At 40.0% G+C, this 20,831-nt stretch overlaps 1 protein-coding gene across 1 annotated transcript in view; it reads right to left on the bottom strand.

The window, feature by feature from the left end:
* Positions 1–20,831, bottom strand: part of LOC104402724 (mineralocorticoid receptor-like) — a 91,351-nt gene that overhangs the window by 52,683 nt on the left and 17,837 nt on the right. Inside the window, exon 3 of the mRNA XM_010010675.1 lies at positions 4,841–4,957. Within this exon, the coding sequence (XP_010008977.1) occupies positions 4,841–4,957 (117 nt within the window). The remainder of the gene's footprint in view (positions 1–4,840; positions 4,958–20,831) is intronic.

Raw genomic sequence — 20,831 nt, 5'->3', positions numbered from 1 at the left:
GTACTTCAACAAACTGCTTCTCGCTATTGTGGGAGACCAGTATCGGTATTCTCGGCAGTGTTATACGTGGGAGCTGAGGCAGGAAAGGATTGCAGTCCTATATGGAACTGACCTTTCAGCACATTTTTGTCCCGTAAGCAAGTATGGCACATTACACGGCACAAGCGCGATCTTCTCTGATCGCACAGTGGAAGAGGGAGGGATCCCTTTTCCCTGGAAGTGTCCAAGGCCAGGTTGGACGGGGCTTTGAGCAAGCTGGTCTAGTGGAAGGTGTTCCTGCCCATGGCAGTGGGGTTGGAACTAGATAAACTTTAAGGTCCCTTCCACCCCAAACCATTCTGTGATTCTATGATTCTGTGCCTGCTCACTAAGTCACATCAGAAGGGCCAGGACTAACCTGCCAAGGAAAGGGGTGGGGTGGACAGAGATCCCATCAGGTCACACCATAACAAAATACTTCAGCCTCCAGCACAGGGTATGGCATACAGCAGGAGTGAAACCAGGAGCTCTGCGCTGCCCTGGTTGCAATGCAGCATCCCAGGCACTGCAGCAAGCCACCAGCTGCACTGCTGGATGGCACACGAAACCATGCTGAGCACCAGGGTAGGACTGTGGCATCTCACAGTGGCATCCTTCCCTTCCCCCAGTGCTGCAGTGGGTACAGACATGACTAAGGAACAGCAGCATGAGGTGGGAGTCAAATGAAAATGTCTCGTGCAGAAGCGAGAGACTCGACAAATCTGATCACAGCGTATGTTGGAAGAAACCTCATAATTCATGAAGTCATTCTGGTCCATAATTAACTGAAAATTAATTACAGGATCTTGAAAAGAGCATAAACCAAAAATGGGCCAGCATACCTTCATAGTGCAGTTGCTCATCTGAATCTCTTCCAATAATTAAGTCTAGCATATGTCACCGGAGTTAAAAAAAACCCCGACAACAACAAGCCAACAAACAAACTATGATACCCAAAAAAGTTTTGGAGACCTACTTGCCAAAGGGATATGTCTGTCTGCAGTGCACACACAGACTTTATAGAAATGAGGAGGATGAATTAACGTGATATTTGGCAACTTCAGCTTTGCGGAAATTACAGGTTGCAGATGCTTCTTAGAAAATCAAAACAAAAATTGGGGAAAAAAACCATAATTAGGTAAATTATTTGCTGACTTGATGAATAATTTTCTGAAGATTATTAGAGGATCTAAGAGCTTGGAAAATGTTCCAATTTTTCAACAAACAAAAGGAGGAGGTAAACAATAAAACTGCCAAATTAATTTGGTTGAGCATTCATGAAAAGGTGTATTTTGTATCACTGAATTACACATATTTATAAAAGGTGCTTAAATCATGGCATGCTGCCACACATCAAAATATTATTTTTTGTATGTTAGTTGTTAGAAAAAGAAAGAAGTCAGCATGCTGGGAAGTAGGAGATATGCCATCAAAACAAACCTGTGACACTTTTACACAGCAAACAAAAGAAAGAACATTTTGAAAACATTGACAAAGAATCTAACCAAAAGGAAGAAAAAAAAAACCAAACCCAAAAACCCAAAACAACAAAAACCCAAAGAAAAGAGATCAGTGGATTAATCGGAGATCGCGCAAAAACGTGCTGCAGGAAACATGGAAACTCTCTTCCTGATTTCCAGTTTTCCACTACACAGATTAGTATCTTCAGTAACAGTAAGAGGACAATCACAAACTTTCAAATTACAATTTGCTTTATAACCCCCCGTGGCAGTAGGTGAAGACAGGGAAAGCTGCAAAAGAAAAGTCAAGGTCTTTTCAAGCCCATGGGAGACGGGACCTTGTTCCCCAAGGCAACATTTCTTCTAAATCAACCAGAGATGTTATCAATTTTCTTTTTTTTAATAAAAAGATAAAACATTATAATTATGTACAAGTGGAAAAGTGTCCATGGCTTCAGGAACCTGCACACATTTCAGCCCTGAGCTAAGCTTGTGACCTTTTTGCATATCACCTTACGCTACTTCTCAGGAGCCAAACACACTGGCATCTCTGATACAGTTTGGGGTTTGTGTTTATCTTCACTTTCATTTAAAGAGTGAAAGCTCAACTTAGATCTGCTGCACAAAGAGCACAGCACTGTGGAGTGTGACTCAGCTATAGAGAGGACTGTGCTGCAAACAGGACTTAAACTACACTGCATTTATAAATTCATTTTCCTCCAGTTCCTTACTGATCACACTGCTTAGCACACTTGCACATTTCGCCTGTAAGTTCAAATTATAAAAAGTTAAAAGTCTATTTTTATTGGAGTATATTCTTGGCAAAACTTGGCTGACCAAATGAAGCTATAAGCTCCAATGCATCTTCATAATAATATGAACATATTCAGTCTATTTGAGCTAATTATGAAAAAAATGTTATACTAAACCTTGGAAATCTGTTTGAAGAGAAAATTACTGGTTTCAAATACTCATTAATCTCTCTTCTTCCCATTTCTACCTCCTTTTTTGTGATGATCTCCACTCCATCAGAACTCCCCTGCAACAGCACACACAAGTTCCCCGAATTAAGCCTGAGATGCTGTGCTACTTTCTCTGGAGATGCCCAATGCAAAACTCAGGCCAGGCTGGGTGGGGCTTTGAGCAACCTGGTCTGGAAGAAGGTGTCTCTGCCCATGGCAGAAGTCTTTTCCATCCCAAACCATTCTATGATTCTCACCACCAGGTAAGAAGAATGGCCTAAGCAGCAAATGGCCTTTATACCCATATTTTTTGCCAGACCTGGGCTGGCTCAAAGGCTGAAAGGTCTGTTAGCACAACTTGGCAGGCCTCAGAGCCCTCTAAACAGTAACTCTCTGGGCAGCAGGCACTTTACTTCTCTCAGGCAGTGCTCTTCTCTGTCTCCAACCTGGCTGTTGTCTCCTGGACCATGCAGAAGGTAATGCATTGCATTGACATCCAGAGCCATAGCCCCACTATCTCACTCATGGCTGTGATGAAAGGACCTTTTAATGCCATTTTAGTTCGTTTATGTGTCATAAATGGACCAAATCAGGAATGAGAATTTCAGTTTAGTTCCTCTACATGAAGAAAATCACCAAAACAGCTAAACAGCAAAGCTCAACTGCACACCAGCTGTACAGTGTGGAGGCAGACTTGGCCTTCTAGGCCATTAAATGCAGATCGCTAATTACAATTTCCAGCAGACTACCAAGCTCCAACAGAGGGGAAGATTTTCAATGCATTCCTCATTTACAGCATTCCATCCAATGTGTCTGAATAAAAAAAAGCAACCCCTCTCAAGCAAAGTTTACCCTGTCCCTTGTTTTTCACTGCAGACAATGCTGCGTGAACACATCCTTTGAAACACACTAGGAAATTGCAGTGATGAACTCATGACATTGCAAAGTGTCACATGTTGCTGTTTCAAAAGGTTATCAAGTCGGATGGCAGCCCTGTACTCTGATGGAGTGCTAAGCACACATGCCTCTCTGGAAGGGCACGGCAACAGAGGATGCCCTGCATCAGCTGCTGGCGGTCTGCAGCAAGATTTCCAGTACTCCAGGGATCTGGGCTTCCTGCTCCACATACATTTTCAGCACCTTTTTTTGGAAAGAAGGAGCTAGTACCATGGAGCTCCCACTTCATCAAACAAAGGTGCTGTTCTGCTTTTCTTGCTAGTATCAATAGCACAGATCAAAATCAAGGGAAAGCTGTTATCAGCCAGCATGCCACAGTCTGGCCCCATTTTCTTTTGGGAAGCAGAAACAAGGGGCCTAGAAGGCAACTTGAAGAGAAAGCGGTTGAAAGAGGTTTTAACAGGGCTAACATCCCAAAAAAAGTAAGGAGTTCTTTGCTTGCGTATTTCTGCCAGGAGACAAGACCGAAAAAGACATCTGGGAGTTAGAAAAAGGTACCAGGCAGCAGGCAGGAACCAGGATTTTGCATACATAACCTATGAAAGACAAGCAGCTAAATCTGTCTACAGATCTAAACTAAGCTACTAGGAAAGAATAGGTCCAGGAGGATAAAAAGCAAATTGGGAAACGATCTTGAGGAATTAATGTGACCATGCTATAATTTTCTGGAACGCTGAAAACAGCCTATAAGGGAAGAGTCACTCTGTGCATCAGGGAAAGGACTTGCAGCAGTATCCAAAGCCCCATTCACAGACAACACAATAAACCTAAAAGTAGTGGGGGAAAAAAGTGATTTGTAATTCAATTTGCTCAGGTGATAACTTGAAACAAGACGCCCACTGAGGCACAGCCAGAATTGTGTAGACGTTGAAACTGAAGAATTAAAACAACAGAAAAAAACCCTACTGTAAGTTTTGCTATCATACTGTTTTCAAAATACTGTTGATGATAATTAAGGAAAGGTTTCACCTTTTTGTTGGTAGCACATGAACGGTGGAGTAACATTATCAAAACTACTGTGTATCCATCCAGTTGCAGAATTAAATCAACATAAATGTCGAGCAAGCAACAAAAAAGTGGAGAGGTTCACTACACCTGCATTTGCTTTCGTGATGGTGTAAAATGTTTTACAGTATTTAAGAGAATGCTCACCACAAAGGAGAGTCTGCGATACTTGAAACCATAATACTTTTAGCTATATGAAATTCTACTAAAATTACTGTCATCATAAAACACTTTTCTTTTTTCTGAGCTATAAAATACGTATCTCCAAAACCTGATTTAGAATGACAACAGAGCTTATTAGCTATTAAGCACTTCTTCAGGATAATTCTATCTTAAACTTCTGAGATTACGCAGCTGCCAGAACTATAAAAAGGCTGCACATTTCCCATGTTTTTGCCTAATCAAATTAGGAGACCAAACTATTAATATTCTGCTTACCTCCTAAATTCATTCCAGCTTGCAGACATTTCTGTAATCGACAGGCTGGGCAGTTCTTCCTCCGAATCTTATCAATTATGCAGTCATTCCTTCCCGCACACAGGTAATTGTGCTGTCCTGAATGAACCAAAACCAAAACGTATTATTAGAGGATGTATTTACATAATTCCAATTTGTTCTTCTCTGTTGTTTTTCAGTCATTTTGAGCTTCTTATCAATGCAGACATCCCCAGTCCCATTCTTCAGCCTTCTCAGCAATCTTGGTGACTTGTCATGGGCCTTACTGTGAGCATCTCTTCTGTTTAATTTGGGAGAGTTTTGGCATGTCACTCACAAGAGAGATCATATTACTTTTTTCTAGGCAAGACTGGGATTTTTCTTTTTGCAAAAAAACTAACTATTTGTTTGAGCTTTTCCAAATCTTCTTACACATGCCGTATGACAAAGCAGCCTGACAAGTCTTAGTTCTGGGGCCATTCTCATGCTAAAGAAGTTAATAACCTAAAGCAGAAAGACAAAGTAGAGATTAACTTTACCAATACACTCCATTCCCTTCAACCAGTTCACTAAGTGCTTGATTTCTGATTTAATCAGTTACTTTCTACACAGCAGAAGGTTTCTGAAGGGTTTACCAAAACAGCCATATTATTTCAGTCCTGTAAAACCCCACAGAAGCACTTCTGAGGAGACAGCAGGTATTTAACGCACAACATTTAGCAAAAGAGAAATACATGGCAACCAGGGAAATAGGCTGGCATTTAACAACTTGGAGACTCAAAAGATGCTTTGCTCTGTGGGAGGAACATAGGTAGAGCAAACAGATGCAGCCTATCATATCAGCGGACCACCACATGGACTTTTCAAAGTAAGGTGCTCTAATCTGAGGTGGAGGAATAAAAGAAGCCGTAACAGGCTGGTGCAGCATGAAAGAAGATTATTTTAGCTGCCTTGATCCAGAGGTGGCACACAGTGATCCAGGGCAGCCAGAACAAATGGTTTGCAGTAGATGCAATCAAAAGCAGTGCAGAGGATTTCTAGAGGAAGGGTGAAAGGAGAGGACACAGAAGTACAACAAACTCTAAAGCAAGCTGCAGGATTTGCCAGCATGCAAAGTTCAAAAAACCAGTTCTGTGTAAAATACAACAGTGTGTTGCAGGCTTATGTAGTGACTGCTGTAAGAACTACCAAGCTTCAGGGACAGGCATTTTAGATGTAAGATAAGAAACTATTTACTAAACACCAGTTTGTAACAAAGATGTCTGAAATGCAAGGTAGAGGAAAAACAGTAATTCTGATTGCAAATGCAGTAACACCAGTCAGCACCTAAGCAGAGAGACTCCTAAGCAGGTCATGAATAGAGCAGGCATGATGTGCCAAAACCCAAGAGCTGTACCAGTAATGTTAAAGTTGATGCCTATGACCAAAGAAAGCACCAGCTGTAGGTGGGGAGGGGAAGCTCGGGCATGGCTCAGAAGCAGAGCTGCAATGAAATACACAGGAGGCTGATGTGTGCAGGGAGTGAGAACAAAGATGCAGCCTCCATAAGGGGACAGAGCTGCTGTAGGACAAGAGGTACAACATGTTTGCCAAAGTATTTTCCACAACAAGCATGTTTTCTCAGGAAAAGACAAAGAATATTCATGGGACACAGAAGACTTGGCTTTCTTTTTGGGGTCTTTCAGGAATTTGCCTTAAAACTTCAGATAAGTAATTTTCTATCGCTGCATCTGACTTCTCTTCACTCTTACCCAATGTTAGCTATTTAGACCATGAACTGAAGTTTGGGCTGTTTCTTGCATGTCTTCACTAAGTGTCTCATACAAAGAGAATCTATCTTACTTGAGTAAGAGAAGTGTTACTGTAGTATCACAAAGGTATCATCATTCAGGTAATGCCTTAGATGTTTAAACAAGTAGATGGGCGAACAAGGGTTTTTATTAAGAGACCTTACCTAGCATTGTGACACAGATGCAAAACAACAAAACCTGTGCAAAATAATTCATGAATATGAGCTCATGAAGTTTTGTCAGGCATAAAATCAAGTTGTACGATATAGTGACGGCACCAGTATCTATCAGCTGGTCTAAGTAGGCCTGCTAAACAAGAAAAAGATTAAATTCTCAGCTAATCACCAAATGATTTTCTAACACCCATGTTTAGTTCATGATGTGATCAATACAAAACCCAGATATTCAAAAGAAAAGTCAACTTGATTCCTATTTATAATTGTGCTCTGTACAGAATTAAGCACATCTAAAGAAATTTCACATAGACAGCATGAAAGTAAAATCAAAGTAGAAAGCAAAAGTGTTTAAAATAATGATATACGGTATATATACAGTATATAAAGATGGTTTATATGTCCTTAAAATACTAGTTTAGTATCTTTTCGTGGGGAGAGGGGAAAAATTTTTTTTTCAGCTAGGAATGCAAGTATGACTGCTCAGTGCTCATACAATGTCCTTTGTACATCACAGAGTACTGCAACACCATTTTTAGGCTGCCACAGGCGGGTGCAGGCTATTAATATGACGAGTCAGCTCTAATGCTGCAAAATGAACCCCATTGCTGAATTACCCTGAAGGCAGTTTACTCTTCGAAACTGTACACCTGTTAAGTCAACATTTTTCACTACTGGTTTCAAAAGCTAATGGGTTTAATAAAAAGAGGTTAACATTTATGTACTCTAGGATAATTATTTGGGTCACATTCTTAAGACTTGTGCAAATGTTTTGGTTTCTATCACTGTCATACTGTGACTTCATAAGAAATATTCCCACAACAGCAGAATACTTCCCTAACTCACCCTTCAAATGGTTTAGGTAGCCTGCAATTATTACTTCCTGGCCTATCTACTAGACCAAATGATTTCAATCTACTAGACCAAATGATTTCAGAAAACATAACTTAGTAAAGGTTTATCAATTTTTGAATCATGCATCTCAGAACACTAACGTATGGTACAAAAATCTGTAAGGAGTTTTTCTAGTAAGCAAGGCAAAAGTCTCTCCAAAACCCAAATGTCTTCTTGGTTTTATAATTTCTAAAATAAATAAATAAATACCAACCATAGTCATCTTAGGGTTTACATTAATGGAAGTAATTTGAAAACCCTAAAAAACCAGAACAGATCAGCATTCACGGAAACCCCCTGTGTAGAGTACAGCTACAGAATAATAATGAACAGTTTTTCAGTTAGAATGTTTATCATCTTCAGATTTTCATGCAATCAAGTATGGTATATTTCAAATAAAACCAATTTGATAAAATAAGGTAGGAAAGCAAAGACAGTTGTAATGAATCAGTATGTTCCGTTTGTGTATCATGAACCCCAGTCATGATCATCAGCCTCAGAATCAAAACAAAAACCTACACATCTGAAACTGATGCAACTCTCAAGACCTCCAAGGCTCTTCAGGATCTCAAGAGGTGCTGAAGACCATCCTGCAAAGAGGTTGATGTTTTTGTGCTGCAAGATCTCCAACTCTTTCAAGACACGTATTGATTTGCTTGTGTAGCGTGTGTTTAGCTTAATCCAGTTGGGTTTTTTTTATCCCGTTTAATCATCCACAAGTGGGCTGGAAAGTGACAGAGTAGATATCGAATTCTCATCGCCCATGTGCTAAAAGCATTAAGTTGAAAGTAATTTTTACATATGCTACCATTAAGTGCACTTTTATGAGCTAATTCCTGTTCTATCTAAAATACAGAGTTACAAAAGATGCCAGGAAAATTTCCTGCTCAAAATAAATAATTAACAGGTACTACGCAGTTACACACTAAGAAGAAATAGAGATGTGTCCTATTCATAGTAAAGCTACAGATACATTTGGGTTTGCACTTTCCAGGTTATTATGTCACTACATACCGCAGAATGACACATCCAAATGTATGCACAAAAACACTTCAATATTTCCAATTCTCTCACCTGCAAAGACTCTTTAATTCCCTGCTTTCATAGGCTTACAAAGGAAAACAAAAACGAAGTATTCATGAAGTTCAGTCTTCCCTCTTCCTACATTTTCTTGAACAAGCCAAATTCAGCAGTGAAGGAAGGAGGGAAAAAAGCTGTTCTTACTTGGTCTATGAACTGCTGCCAAAGTGAGACTGAAGCAGAAGTTGTGCTTTTCCCCAGTTTAAACCTCCAGCACAATGACCGAGCCACTGGTTCCAAAAACTGACTTGCTAAGACAGGCTTTTTGTATGTGTACAGAGTGCTCCTGCACTCTTTGAGGGGCGACGATACTTCCAGCCATGTAAGGCTGCACTAGGAACGGGGTGTAGATATTTCTCATCAGTAATGTTTCTGTTACTGTCTAAGGCAAAATTAGAAAATTACAGAAATTTCTGAAATATTCTATGTTTTATCTTCCTCCTAAAAATTATCTTTTTTTCCCACTTTTCTAAAGTCTAAGTCAGGAACTGCAAATCACTGATGAGTCTTCTACATCTTCGGTCTCTTGTTAAAATAGCAACTACTATCATCAAATGTTAAATTTTGCAAGGAAAAGAAGTAGCGTAGTGTTGGAAGAGGATCCAAAGACTGTTTAATTCAAGCCCACTCATGGAAGCATGATAAGACTAGCCTAACAATTCAGGCAGGTTTGGGAGTTTTTTTTGTCCCTTTCTCTAAATTTGTCTCAAAACCTCCTGAGGAAAGGTATTCTCCAACTTCCCCATAAGCCATGTGATCAGGCTAGTGATTAGATAGCCTTGAAGCTGTGGTTTTTACCTTTGCATTTAACCCAAATGGGAATATTTTGCAATTGAAAGAGACGTTAGCAATCTAAGACATACAGAGTAATAGATTGTCACCTTCTTACAGCAATCTCATGCCTATCGAAAGATTTATGTTCCCCATCTCTTTGCTAGACTGAACAAATCCAGTTCTCTCAATCTTTCCTCATAGGTCATGTTTCCTAAATCTGTCGTCATTCCTCTTATTCTCCTCCAGCTTCTTTCATAAAACAGAGTGCCCAAAACAGGGTGCATTTTTCTTGCTGAGTTTCACCATCACTAAGGCCAATAAAATGGTTACTTCCTGCATCTTGCACACAACAACCCTGCTAATGCAATCCTGGACCAGATCTGGCTTTTGGCAATGGCATTAGGTTGTTGACTCATGCTTGCTTGTGTGCCACTAACACCCAGCTCCTCTCCTGTAGCATGGCTGCCTTCCATGTTCTCTCCTGCTTTTACCTGGGAATCCAACTCTCTTTCTTCCCCTCTGCTAGAACTACACACCCACTGCAACATCTCCTGGGAAAGGTAAGGGAAAAGTCCAAAAGCCGCTCCAGGTATGACGTCTGAAAGCAGAGCATGCTTTGGGTCCCAAGACAAAGACATGATTCATGAGGCCTCGCAAAAGGACAGGAAAGTGAGAAAACAAGAGTGGCAGTGCAGCTAAGGACCAAACAAAGAAGAAGTAGTTTGAAAAACCCTCAACTTTAAAATAGCATCACACTGAAGCACATCAGAATGCCTGTAAAATGCCCAAACTTTCCTTCTTCCTCCACAATGAGAATTATTACTTTGACTCATAAAATTGCAGACAAAGTTGTCTTCTCCCTGCAGGTTGCCAGAACAGCCAAGCCTTCTTCCAGGGTTTGCAGAGAGAGGAGCTGAAAGCCACCTCCAGCCTCGACTTGCAGAACTGCATGTTGGAGCTTGGATCCTTTTCATAGACTCATAGAATGGTTTGGGTTGGAAGGAACCTTAACGCTCATCTAGTTCCAACCCCCCTGCCATGGGCAGGGACACCTTCCACTAGGCCAGGTTGCTCAAAGCCCCATCCAATCTGGCCTTTTGCAGATTCTGGACTGGAATAAGCACTTAGATGTCACCATATTTCCCATGTGGGAATATTATCTCCAAGATAACAATGGTAAGTGTAAAAGTCTTACAGCCTGGAGTACCTACTGGCACCTGTGCGAGTAGGCATGTATAGGTGTTAAACACTATAACCTTAGTGCCCAGACCTCCTCTAAAGATCCTCTGCTGCTCCTATCGGTATTTACCAGCATAACCACTGAATTTACTGAAGTTACTCCTGATAACACTAGCGAATGGCAGGGGGTGGGGGGGTGAAGTGTTGAATGTCTGTAATTCTGCACTAAATTTCCCTCAATTCCATAAATGTTATTTACTGCTCAACTCTGTCCCTTCCATTTACACAACAGACTGTCAGATTACAAGCCCAGCCCCTGCAACCCTTCTGACCTGTCTTGCAGACCTTCACTGCTGAAAAAGGCTGCAGAAAATCATCAGGATTTTCTAAGGGAGGCCTCTCACCTCAAGACTATCTTGTCAGCAAAGAGAACACCAGGTTTTTCTGCTTTCTGATATTGCCCTAATGAAGAGCTTTGCTTCCTAAAGCAAGATATCAGATAATCTGCACATCCTGACCTCTCCTTTGTGCTCACTGAGCTATGTGATGCGTTCCTTTCATCCACCTCTGAAACATTCACAGATTTTGTGAAACTGATGTTATCTCTGTAATCCAGATAAGCTCTTTTAATTAATAAAAATAAACTATTTCTACCTTTTAATGGCCAGCATGTAAATAAAATTACTGCTAAGATCGTCACAATGATTCTCCACACACAGAAAAGGATTTTCTATTTGACAGGAGTTGTATCAACACTATCAAGAAACAAACTGCATATACCTCAGGTTTCTATTTCACCATCTGCAGTAGGTAGATACTTGCAAATAAATCGGCACGATAAGTACGATGATGAATCTCTTTCCAAATTTCAGTTTTCACAGAGCCTCTATTTCTTGCAGTTTAATAAAAAGGAAAATACCCTGCATTCAATGGAAATCAAAACCGCATTTTCATTTAAAAGGTCCATTTGTTAGACAGTGGAAGGCTTGCTTTTTTATTTTTTTTTTAGCAGTTGACAACTGCCCAGCAACAGCAGCCTATGTTTGCAGTCACTATTTTAGGCTACATCACATGTCAATTACATAACCTTGTTTTACTGCTCTTGAACTGGTTCAAACAACCTGGGAAACAGATTAGGGCAGTCCCTCCCAGCCGGCCATCCGCATGCAACGGCAGGACCCGTCCCCCTGCCGCAGCTCCAAAGGCTGCAGCCATGGCTAGCCCCTCTCTCCATAACTAGTTACTTATTGCTAGACCTACCTGAGACATTTGATAATTAAATTCCTCAGCTCTGTTTAAACCAGTCCAGTCTGACCACAGTAAACTAATAAACTCGATTCCTCATGCCGAGATCTGTGTGTAATGCAGAATAAGCTTATAAATGCCACAGACTAGGGACAGAATTTGGATACAAATATTGCCCCTTCATTTTATATAGTGAATGCTTGGTGTTTGTATTTTAGATATCAAACCTCAAGGTTTCCCAAAATTCAGTCTGACTTCAGGGTTTATCTCCCTTATTACTCCACAGCTTTACTCATCTGACTCTATCGTTCCCAGACAATGTGCTTTTTGGATGCAGACAAAGACTATCTGCTAATTGCTTAAGACAATATCAATCTATTAACATTATTAAAGAGCGTGCCTATAGCATAGGCATAGTCTAAATCCTTCTCTGAAGCTAGAATTTAGGGCTTTCCTTCCTTCATGGTAAATTAGAGACTTAATTAAAATTTGTCTTGATTTTGGCAAAACATTCACCTCATCTGGGATATTTTCTGCTTGCTTCTTATTCCCAATTACCTTCTGCTGCTCCTAGATCCATAGCCATCTTTCATTTTCTCTGCCTTTTTATGTTACTGGATTAATCTACCATTTTTTGTAAGTCGTCTTACTTTCTACTCCCCCCTCCCTTTTTTTCCTTCAGTAAATTTTATTTTCTAACCTTCTCCTTCTCCTACTTTCATCATCAGTCTTTTACCCCTCCCCTGTCCCACAATGCTTTCTTCAGTCTTCTTATTTACCAATGTATTATTTCCTTCATTCAGCACGTAACTGGTGATTTCACAGGGCGCATTTACACTGCAGTCAAAGGTGTGGCTACAGCTCATTTCATATACCAAAGCAAAGTATATTAAAACTACCTGGGACGTGGATAAAACCATAATCTCAACAGCATCATTATCTGCAGGGTCTACAAAACCCAGCTAGGGCTCTTCTAAAAGCACAGGCACGTCAGCTGGTGCTCAAATAGTGAGGATAATCAACGAACTTCCACAACAGAGTGTTTTTCTAAATTTTCTATGTGTTTTAAACCTTGTGTTTAACTGCTATTTAATTATAACATGTTATAATTAAACAGTGTTGACAAGAACATTCTCAAAGCCAGCATGTTGGCCTGTGATCACCCGATCTTCTTCCTCTGTCTAATATGAAATATGCTACCGATTCTTACTCAGTATCCCAGAAAAAGAGCTGCAGGTTGTCCTTAGGCAGTGATTAAGTCATGTACAATGACTTAATGCTCTGCACATTAGCTATTGCATTTGTTTCCGCCAGAAAGCCAAAGTTTGAAGGCAGAGATGAACTAGCAGCACTTCCTCCAACTTTGATTACAGATACAAAGCTGATTCCCCTTATTTCTAGAAAAGGAGCAGGGAGGGCTGTGTCCCCTTTATAAGAGAATGTTTCCAAATTGCCATACTGTTATGCACTCCGTATACATATCTAAGAACACAGACTCCAATGTTCTGCTGATTTCAACATGGAGACTGTCTCCTGCTCCTTCACCGTTCCCAGGAATTTTGCCTTCACACTGGGCTGAGATCAGGTTAAGAAAAACAATCGTTACAGTCTGGTGATCCTGGCAAAGGAGACCAGAAGTTATAAAAATGGTTCTCTCTCACTATTTTAAGCAGACTGAAAGGGCACCGACGAGAGGGATCAAGGAGAGAGAGGAAATTTGGCAAGGGAGCATGGGATGTAGCCCAAAAGAGGTTACTATTTTCTACAAGAGAAACCATCCAGCAGGGATGAAACCTATTAACAACAGTGAGACAAGTGAGCAAGAATATACACATATCTCATATTTGAGAGACATGCGCGCATTTTCTTCTGCTGTGCTTAAAACTTGCTGCAGAATTTTGAAAGCTTCTCCAAGCCTGTGCCTGGTGCTTCAGCTTTGCCATTATCCACAGGGACAAAGCCTTCAACACAAGATATGCCCCAAACTGGTTCTGAAACCATGCCCAGGGCTCACACTGTCATCTCCACAGGAGACAGAGTTCATACCGAAGAGCCACACCAACAGTCGGTGACAGAGAACAGCTGGGGCCTCCTGAAATCCAGATGAGCTCAGAAAGCTTTTGGTTCAGCATGTTGGAAGTCTAAAGATGGCCACATGACTATGCAGTAATTCCCTTTACATGTGGTCAAAGAAATGCTGAATGATACCAGATAGCACAGAAAAGGAATAGGAAAAGCATCTGATCTTTGTAAAGCATTTCCAATTTGGTGAAACCACACAGCACCGGAAACCTGTTTAGGAGGAAAACCAAGGAGAAACATCTGCACACACTAAAACAATCCTGGGTTTGTTTCTGTTTTGAAACAAGTTTTCAGTTCAATTGCTTTTGATTTTAGATTATAATGGATACGGTAATATAAAAGAGTGAGCATTAGAGCTTTAGAGGCTGCTGTTTTGACAAAATCACGCATCTAATATTTTACAGCATTTTCTTTCACATCAAGTTTCCAAATTTTCATTTTGGTTTAAATTTTAACTGAAGACTAATTTTGAAGTTTCTTGATGCTGTTATCTGCAGAGTAGTACACAGGACAGATTTATAAGAGATCATGTTGTATGCATGGTACCTACTTCTGCTTTCCCATGCTAAAAATCTTTTTTTCATTCCTGACATACTACAAATTTCAATGCACTTTAGTGGAAAATTTCAATGTACAAGAAATGGCCTAGAAGGACTAGAAAGACTTTTTAAATAAGCATCATGCAAAAATCTTGAACTGCAACTGAAATGCCTTCCATTTTTGCTGATAAATGTGGTCAACTGCTCCGCTACATTTACTTATGTGATGTAGGATATCCTGCTCCACAACTGTTACAACTGGATTTCAGGAAGTACACTGTGTAATATAAGATTTATGTGATATATCAAGTTCATTGAAGGGAATGTTTGAGAGGGCATGGGGATGTATTCTGGAATATGGAGCACTAATCGGCAATATGAGGACTTCTAGCTGACTCTATGGCTCCCTAAGCCACACTCCTTCAGTAAATACTCTACTGAAAATGCTAACCTCCATAAAAATGTATTCTTAAGTGTATATGGGGCTGAAACCTGTTAGCACTATGCGCTATTTCAAACAGCTTAGTGTGTCCCACCATCCTACTGATACATTCAGGCATGTAATTGAACTGTCTTTGTAGTAATAATATGGAACAGGAAAACTCAGAGACAAGTTCTGTTCTCGTAGGACAGACAGAAAAAATGAAGCTATAGAGCATTAATTCCATGTTTTGCAACTCCATTTTATAACTTGCAATTCTGTGCAAACTCCTTCAATGAGATGCATGCTATTTATATAAGATATTACTAGAAAAATAGGCAGTTTGTTTCACAAAGTAAAACTTTTCCCAACTCTTGATCTTAGTGAAAATGTTCTGTTAACTTTTTTTTTTAAGTAGTTACCCTTTGGTTTTTGCAAACATTTTGAAGTTCAAGTCTGTTGTGTTCTTGCATTTAGCATGCTCAGCAGATCATAAATTTTATTCTGTGTGAATGACACATTATCTTCAAAGCATATTTTTCTCTTGCATTTTTCATGTACAGTTTACTACAGCTCAGACTGGAAATATGCTAAATTCATAATGATGAATATTATTATAAATAATAGTGACAATTTTAAATATTGTCAGCACATACATTGACAGATCTTTCCCTCTGGAACACAGGTCAGTAATAATTTTATTTGAAAGGCTGCAAGGAATACCATTGCAAAGCCTTTTAGCAGAATCTCTCAAGATCCCCAACACAGAGATGTTGACTGAAGTAATATCAGACGCTCACCAAAATGAACTCAGAAAGTCTTCTGCATTTGTTTGCTGGCCTTTTAAAGAGGAGTCTATTTTACCCTTTAAAAGATGTATACGCCTGCCTATTTATTTTATTTTTAATTCCTCTCAATTTATTTTTATCAGGAATCTCAGCTCCCTGTTATTCCAGGTAATTCTGAAATAACACAGAAGAAAGAGGATGAGGGGATAGCAGAAGATTTGATGATTATAATGAAGGGATGAATGGATCTTTACAAGCAATGCCCTCGTAGTGGGTGCAGAATTTCCAGGCTACAGAGCCATGGGTCCCAGCCCTCTCCATGCCCCAAATTCAGGTTAGGCTTGTCAGGTAGCTCTGTCCACAGTCCTTCCTCACAAACCCCTGAATGGGACAGAGCAATGCTCCTGCACCTCTGGAAACGGCTACTTTACCCTTTGCTTACTCATCCAACCTCAAGAGGCTGAGTTAAGTATCATATCACAGCAAAACCACTGATGAATCAAAGCTTCATCTAATTATCCCAAATTTTACTGGAAATCATCTCGCAAGTGACAGCTCCTTTATCCAGGTATGCTGGATCCAACATCTCTGGCCATGACACCAGCACTAGGATGACCTCAAGGCAAAAGCAAACCTTGCCTTGCAGTGACAGCCGTTGTGCTGGGCGCCAGACCCATGCCTTAATTAGTGCACCTTTGCACTAGGAATTGCAATTTGCTTTGACAGAGAAATAAATCAGGCAGTGATCCTCCACAATGGAATCATGGTAGGTCGTGAACAACTAAAGCCACGGATGACTTAATCTGCATCTGGCGTTTGCAACACCTATAAAGTTACCACTGGGGTTTAAAAAAGAAAAAAAATTAAAAAGGTCATTTTTTAAAGCATAGAATTTTTTTTCAGATACATAACTCATACACCAGAGTGAGATCTTGAAGGGATCAGGACTTCCCTGATAGGTAAAACCAAGTATGTCAAATTTCAGTCCAAATGATGGCGACCACTGAAAGCAAAACTGAAAAAAAAGAGACCCAGGACAACTGGAAAAAAAGTCATCTTGGGACATAAATACAACATCACCAAGGCATAAATCAAATTACTCCATTCTACTTTCAAAGATCATTCTGCCTAATTGATATAACTTCTATTTCAAAATTTGTTTTGCTCAGTGAAAACTAAAGACCAATTACTATATAATTTATATCCAGCATTCGCCCCTGGATTAGGGCAGCTGCTCCTTCATGGTATGAATACTCACCTCTTGCATTCAATACATTTAAGAAAAAACACATAAAAAACTCCTCAGTCTATTCACATTTAACTTCACAAGGGGCATGTTTGAACACAGATTTTTTTACAGTTCTAATCCAATTTTCGTAATTAAAATTCTGGTAGTACTAAGGAGATTGAATTAATTTTAGTTTCCTGCAAGTAGCTATTTGATACAAACTCACGTGAACTGAACCGTCATTGCTCAAGAAGCATATGACCACCACAAAAATCCTTTGGGTTAACCTTCAGAAAATACAGCAATTTTCTCATTAAAGTGACAGAAGTTAGCCATTGCAAAGCCCAACCCCTTCAGCAACAGTGAGCAGATCTAAAGCCTGCAAGAGAGGTCAGTGGTCAAATGGCTGATTGAGGGTGGTGGTCATTTAGCATTAAGCCAAGTTTAACCTCAGTTTCGCAAAGCTGACATCCTATTTTTGTATTCCATAAATGGTGGCTTCACTCCTGGCATCAAAAGCAATTAGTTTATCTTTGAAAAATGATAGTGACTAAAGGCAAAATTTCACTTGTCTGAAACACATTTTCTAAGTCAAAAGTGATAAATAAAATCTGAATTACGAAAATGAAAATTTTAAGAAGGTCACTAACATCAAAAACCTGATCTGCCTTCTACTTATGACAGATTTCAGTGTGATGTAGTGCACCTCAATTTATAATTATGAGAGGATAATCCAGTCCTACGCTTTTCCTAACACAGCCCAAGTTTCCTAGCTCTGTTTTGCCATCTTCAGAAGTAACTTTGAAACTGCCAGGCACCAGCATTAAAAGCCTCCCTGAAAAGGTACACTCGTGTCTGAAAACACACAAAGAAAAGATCAAAATGAAAATTAAAAGCAGATGCACTTTATGTACTAAAAGGTTTTTCCACTTTGATAAGTGGATTATAATGAAGTGTGGCACCATGTTTCATACAATTTATTAATCCAGTCCCACTTATTTACACTCTGAAGCAGCATAATGATTTCAAAGTTGGAGCACAGCCAAAACTCACATGCAGAAATAATTAAGAAGTTATGTGGAAAGATTCATTGTTGGGTTTCGGGGTTTTCCAAAGAGAGAGGCTGACTTTTAGTTAACCAGAAAACCAAAGTTAAAGTAGTTGTAACACAAGACGAAGTGTGGAAATGAACTAATTTTGAAAGGGAATAGATGCTATGAAAAGATAACTGGAGCCTGACCTGCCTTGCCATTACAGCCCCTCTGAGTTTACCCATCAGCTCCATAACTTGGCAAAAAATGCTAAGAGAATAAACCTCAAAATACCATGGAAGCACAGATGGCATGAATTTCAGGAGGATGAAGAAAAGCTGTAAAGCAGGGAGGGTAGGTCATGGTGGGGAGAAAGTATGACCACATGACACCTTCGTAATGCTTCTCTGACCTCTGCAAGAGGCACACCATTGTCCCTATGGGCTTTCTTGGACTTCTTGAAGGTCTACACTGTCTTCTGCATTAGTGTTTTTGGCAAGGCAAAGCTGAAACTAATCCAAGAGTATGAAGCCATTTATACCTGGTACAGAGCAAGTAGAGGACTGCAGTATAGAAGTGACAGTGCTTTACCTCTATTTTATCCAAGTTTAGATGTCTACACCAAGTAAAAGGGGGAATTGGGCTGTAAGTGTAAAAAATCCACTATTTCTTTGCTGAAAAAAAATATTGCTGGTCAGCAGTTCCCTCCTGGGCACAGCATACTCCTGATGCCTCTAGAAGTATCCTTAACCCTCCTATACCCAAAGCAGTGGTCCCTGAAGGTGTAGAGCCACCCAGCAGATCAGGAATACTTAAAAGGTGAAGTACACAGATACAGAAATACTGTTGGAGATGCACTCCTGCAGGAAATGTATTTTGTTATTCACTGATGCACAACACTGAGTTCATTTTATCCACTACATTTCTCATTAGCTAACTTCTCTCTCCTATTCCTCACCTGAAAAAAATCTTTATACAGTAAGCAAGAAATCCAGAATCCAGTCAACTGCTATTGTTTGGCAAGATTTACTTGATGAAAAGACCCTGTACCAATTCTGCCATTAAGAATTTCTACAGCAAATTCCTATTGAGGATAAGCCACTGCCAAATGCAGACAGTTTATCACACTGGGAAGATACCCAGTGGAGTATCAGAGAGACTACTGCTTATTTTGATCTTTTCATTGGAAGAAGGAAGAAAGGGGGAGGAGTTGTCAGCATAAGTGTGGATAGAAAAATAATACAAATGGGTGTAGAGAAATCAGAAGCAAAGACAGGAAACAGGCAATAGAAGTGCAGTTGGAAAAATGCTGCAGCATGTACCAAGGGAGTAATCCAAAATAAAGAGTTAACAACAAAGCAAAATAACAAAGCAGAATTTGGAAAGCTTCAACATTGAAAGGCAACCTAGGAACAAGAAGATAACCTGGATGTAAGAAGCAATGCGGCAGAGGAGTACTAAGCACCAATAACACCTCTGGCTCTTTCTGTAGGATCATTACACAGCAGAGCAGGTTGGCATGGCAGTGCTCTCTCTTTATGCATTTCTTTTGCAGCCACACCTGGAATATTGTATGCAGTTCAGGCACTTCATTACTGGAAGATATAAACAAACTGGAGGAAGTCCAGAGAAGTGGAACGGAAATGATTAGAAGCCGGAGGGAGTGATTTACCAAGAAAATTTAAAGTAGCCCTTTACCCGCCTGTAACTTCTCTTATAATTAGAGACGGGAAATGATAACAGCCTAGTTCAAGTCTCCAGTCACGTGCCTTAAACCCTTTCGCCTTGGGCACTTAAGCACGTGCCTAGTTTTAAGAATAAAGAGTACACAAAGATTTGGACCTGATGAAGAGAATAAGATTAAGTAAGGAAAAAAAATTAGGCTACATAGCAGTGAAATCCTCCCAGGAAAGAATTATGACTAACTAAGCTACCATAAAAGACAGATTATTTTGCTTGAAATTTCAAGTTATTGCTGCTACTGGGAAGAGTTATTCAGATCTAAAGTTTATTTTCCATGAGACAAAAGAACTATAAAAAATAAACTGTGTTACTCACATACACAAATCTTTGCAGTCTTCACCACAAACATATAGCACCAAGTTATCCTGCTCAGGTAAAGAGACCTGACTAAACAAACACTTTTTACCCTGGACTGTGTAAGTCAGGAGGAATGGCTCTGAAAATGATAAATTATATCCCAGCAGGAAAGTAACTGGATTCTCCTAGCTCCTCATGCACCAACATTGCTGGGAAGTGATTTTCAGGAAGGCTGCATTTTATATAACTGTTGAGCTGACAGCAGGGCTCTACTAAAAGACACTTTAAAAGTCATGTAGATGCTGTCAGAATCTGGTCTAGGGAACGAGTGATTACCATTCAAACAGGTTCGGCATGCAATCTTGAAAACAACAACTAACAAACAAAAACACCAAAAAACCCCCAACCAAAACACAACCCAAAAACCCCAAGCAACAAGGAAAGCAAAGCTCAGCTGCAGGCAGCCTGCAAACAAGCCTGCTGTCGTGCAGCTTGCTATATAATCCCCAAACAACATTCCAGGCCAATAGCCACATTTGGGCATGTAGGATTCCCCAGCCCCTCTCCCAACAGAGGAGGCCCCCAGAAACGTTATTTTAAAGATAGTCATATGCCCTCATCTGCCTTTCCAAACCTCTTCTCCCCGCTTGGGCTTAAAAACATCTTGATGCTCTAAACAAGCAAAGTTCATAGTTCCAATCTGGAGAAATAACCTGGACAGAGTTTTAGC

Source organism: Nestor notabilis, unplaced genomic scaffold (assembly GCF_000696875.1).
Source record: "Nestor notabilis isolate BGI_N333 unplaced genomic scaffold, ASM69687v1 scaffold3143, whole genome shotgun sequence".
Lineage (NCBI taxonomy): Eukaryota > Metazoa > Chordata > Aves > Psittaciformes > Psittacidae > Nestor > Nestor notabilis.
The sequence above is the reverse complement of the archived record's forward strand: the minus strand, read 5'-3'. Positions and strand labels throughout refer to the sequence as shown.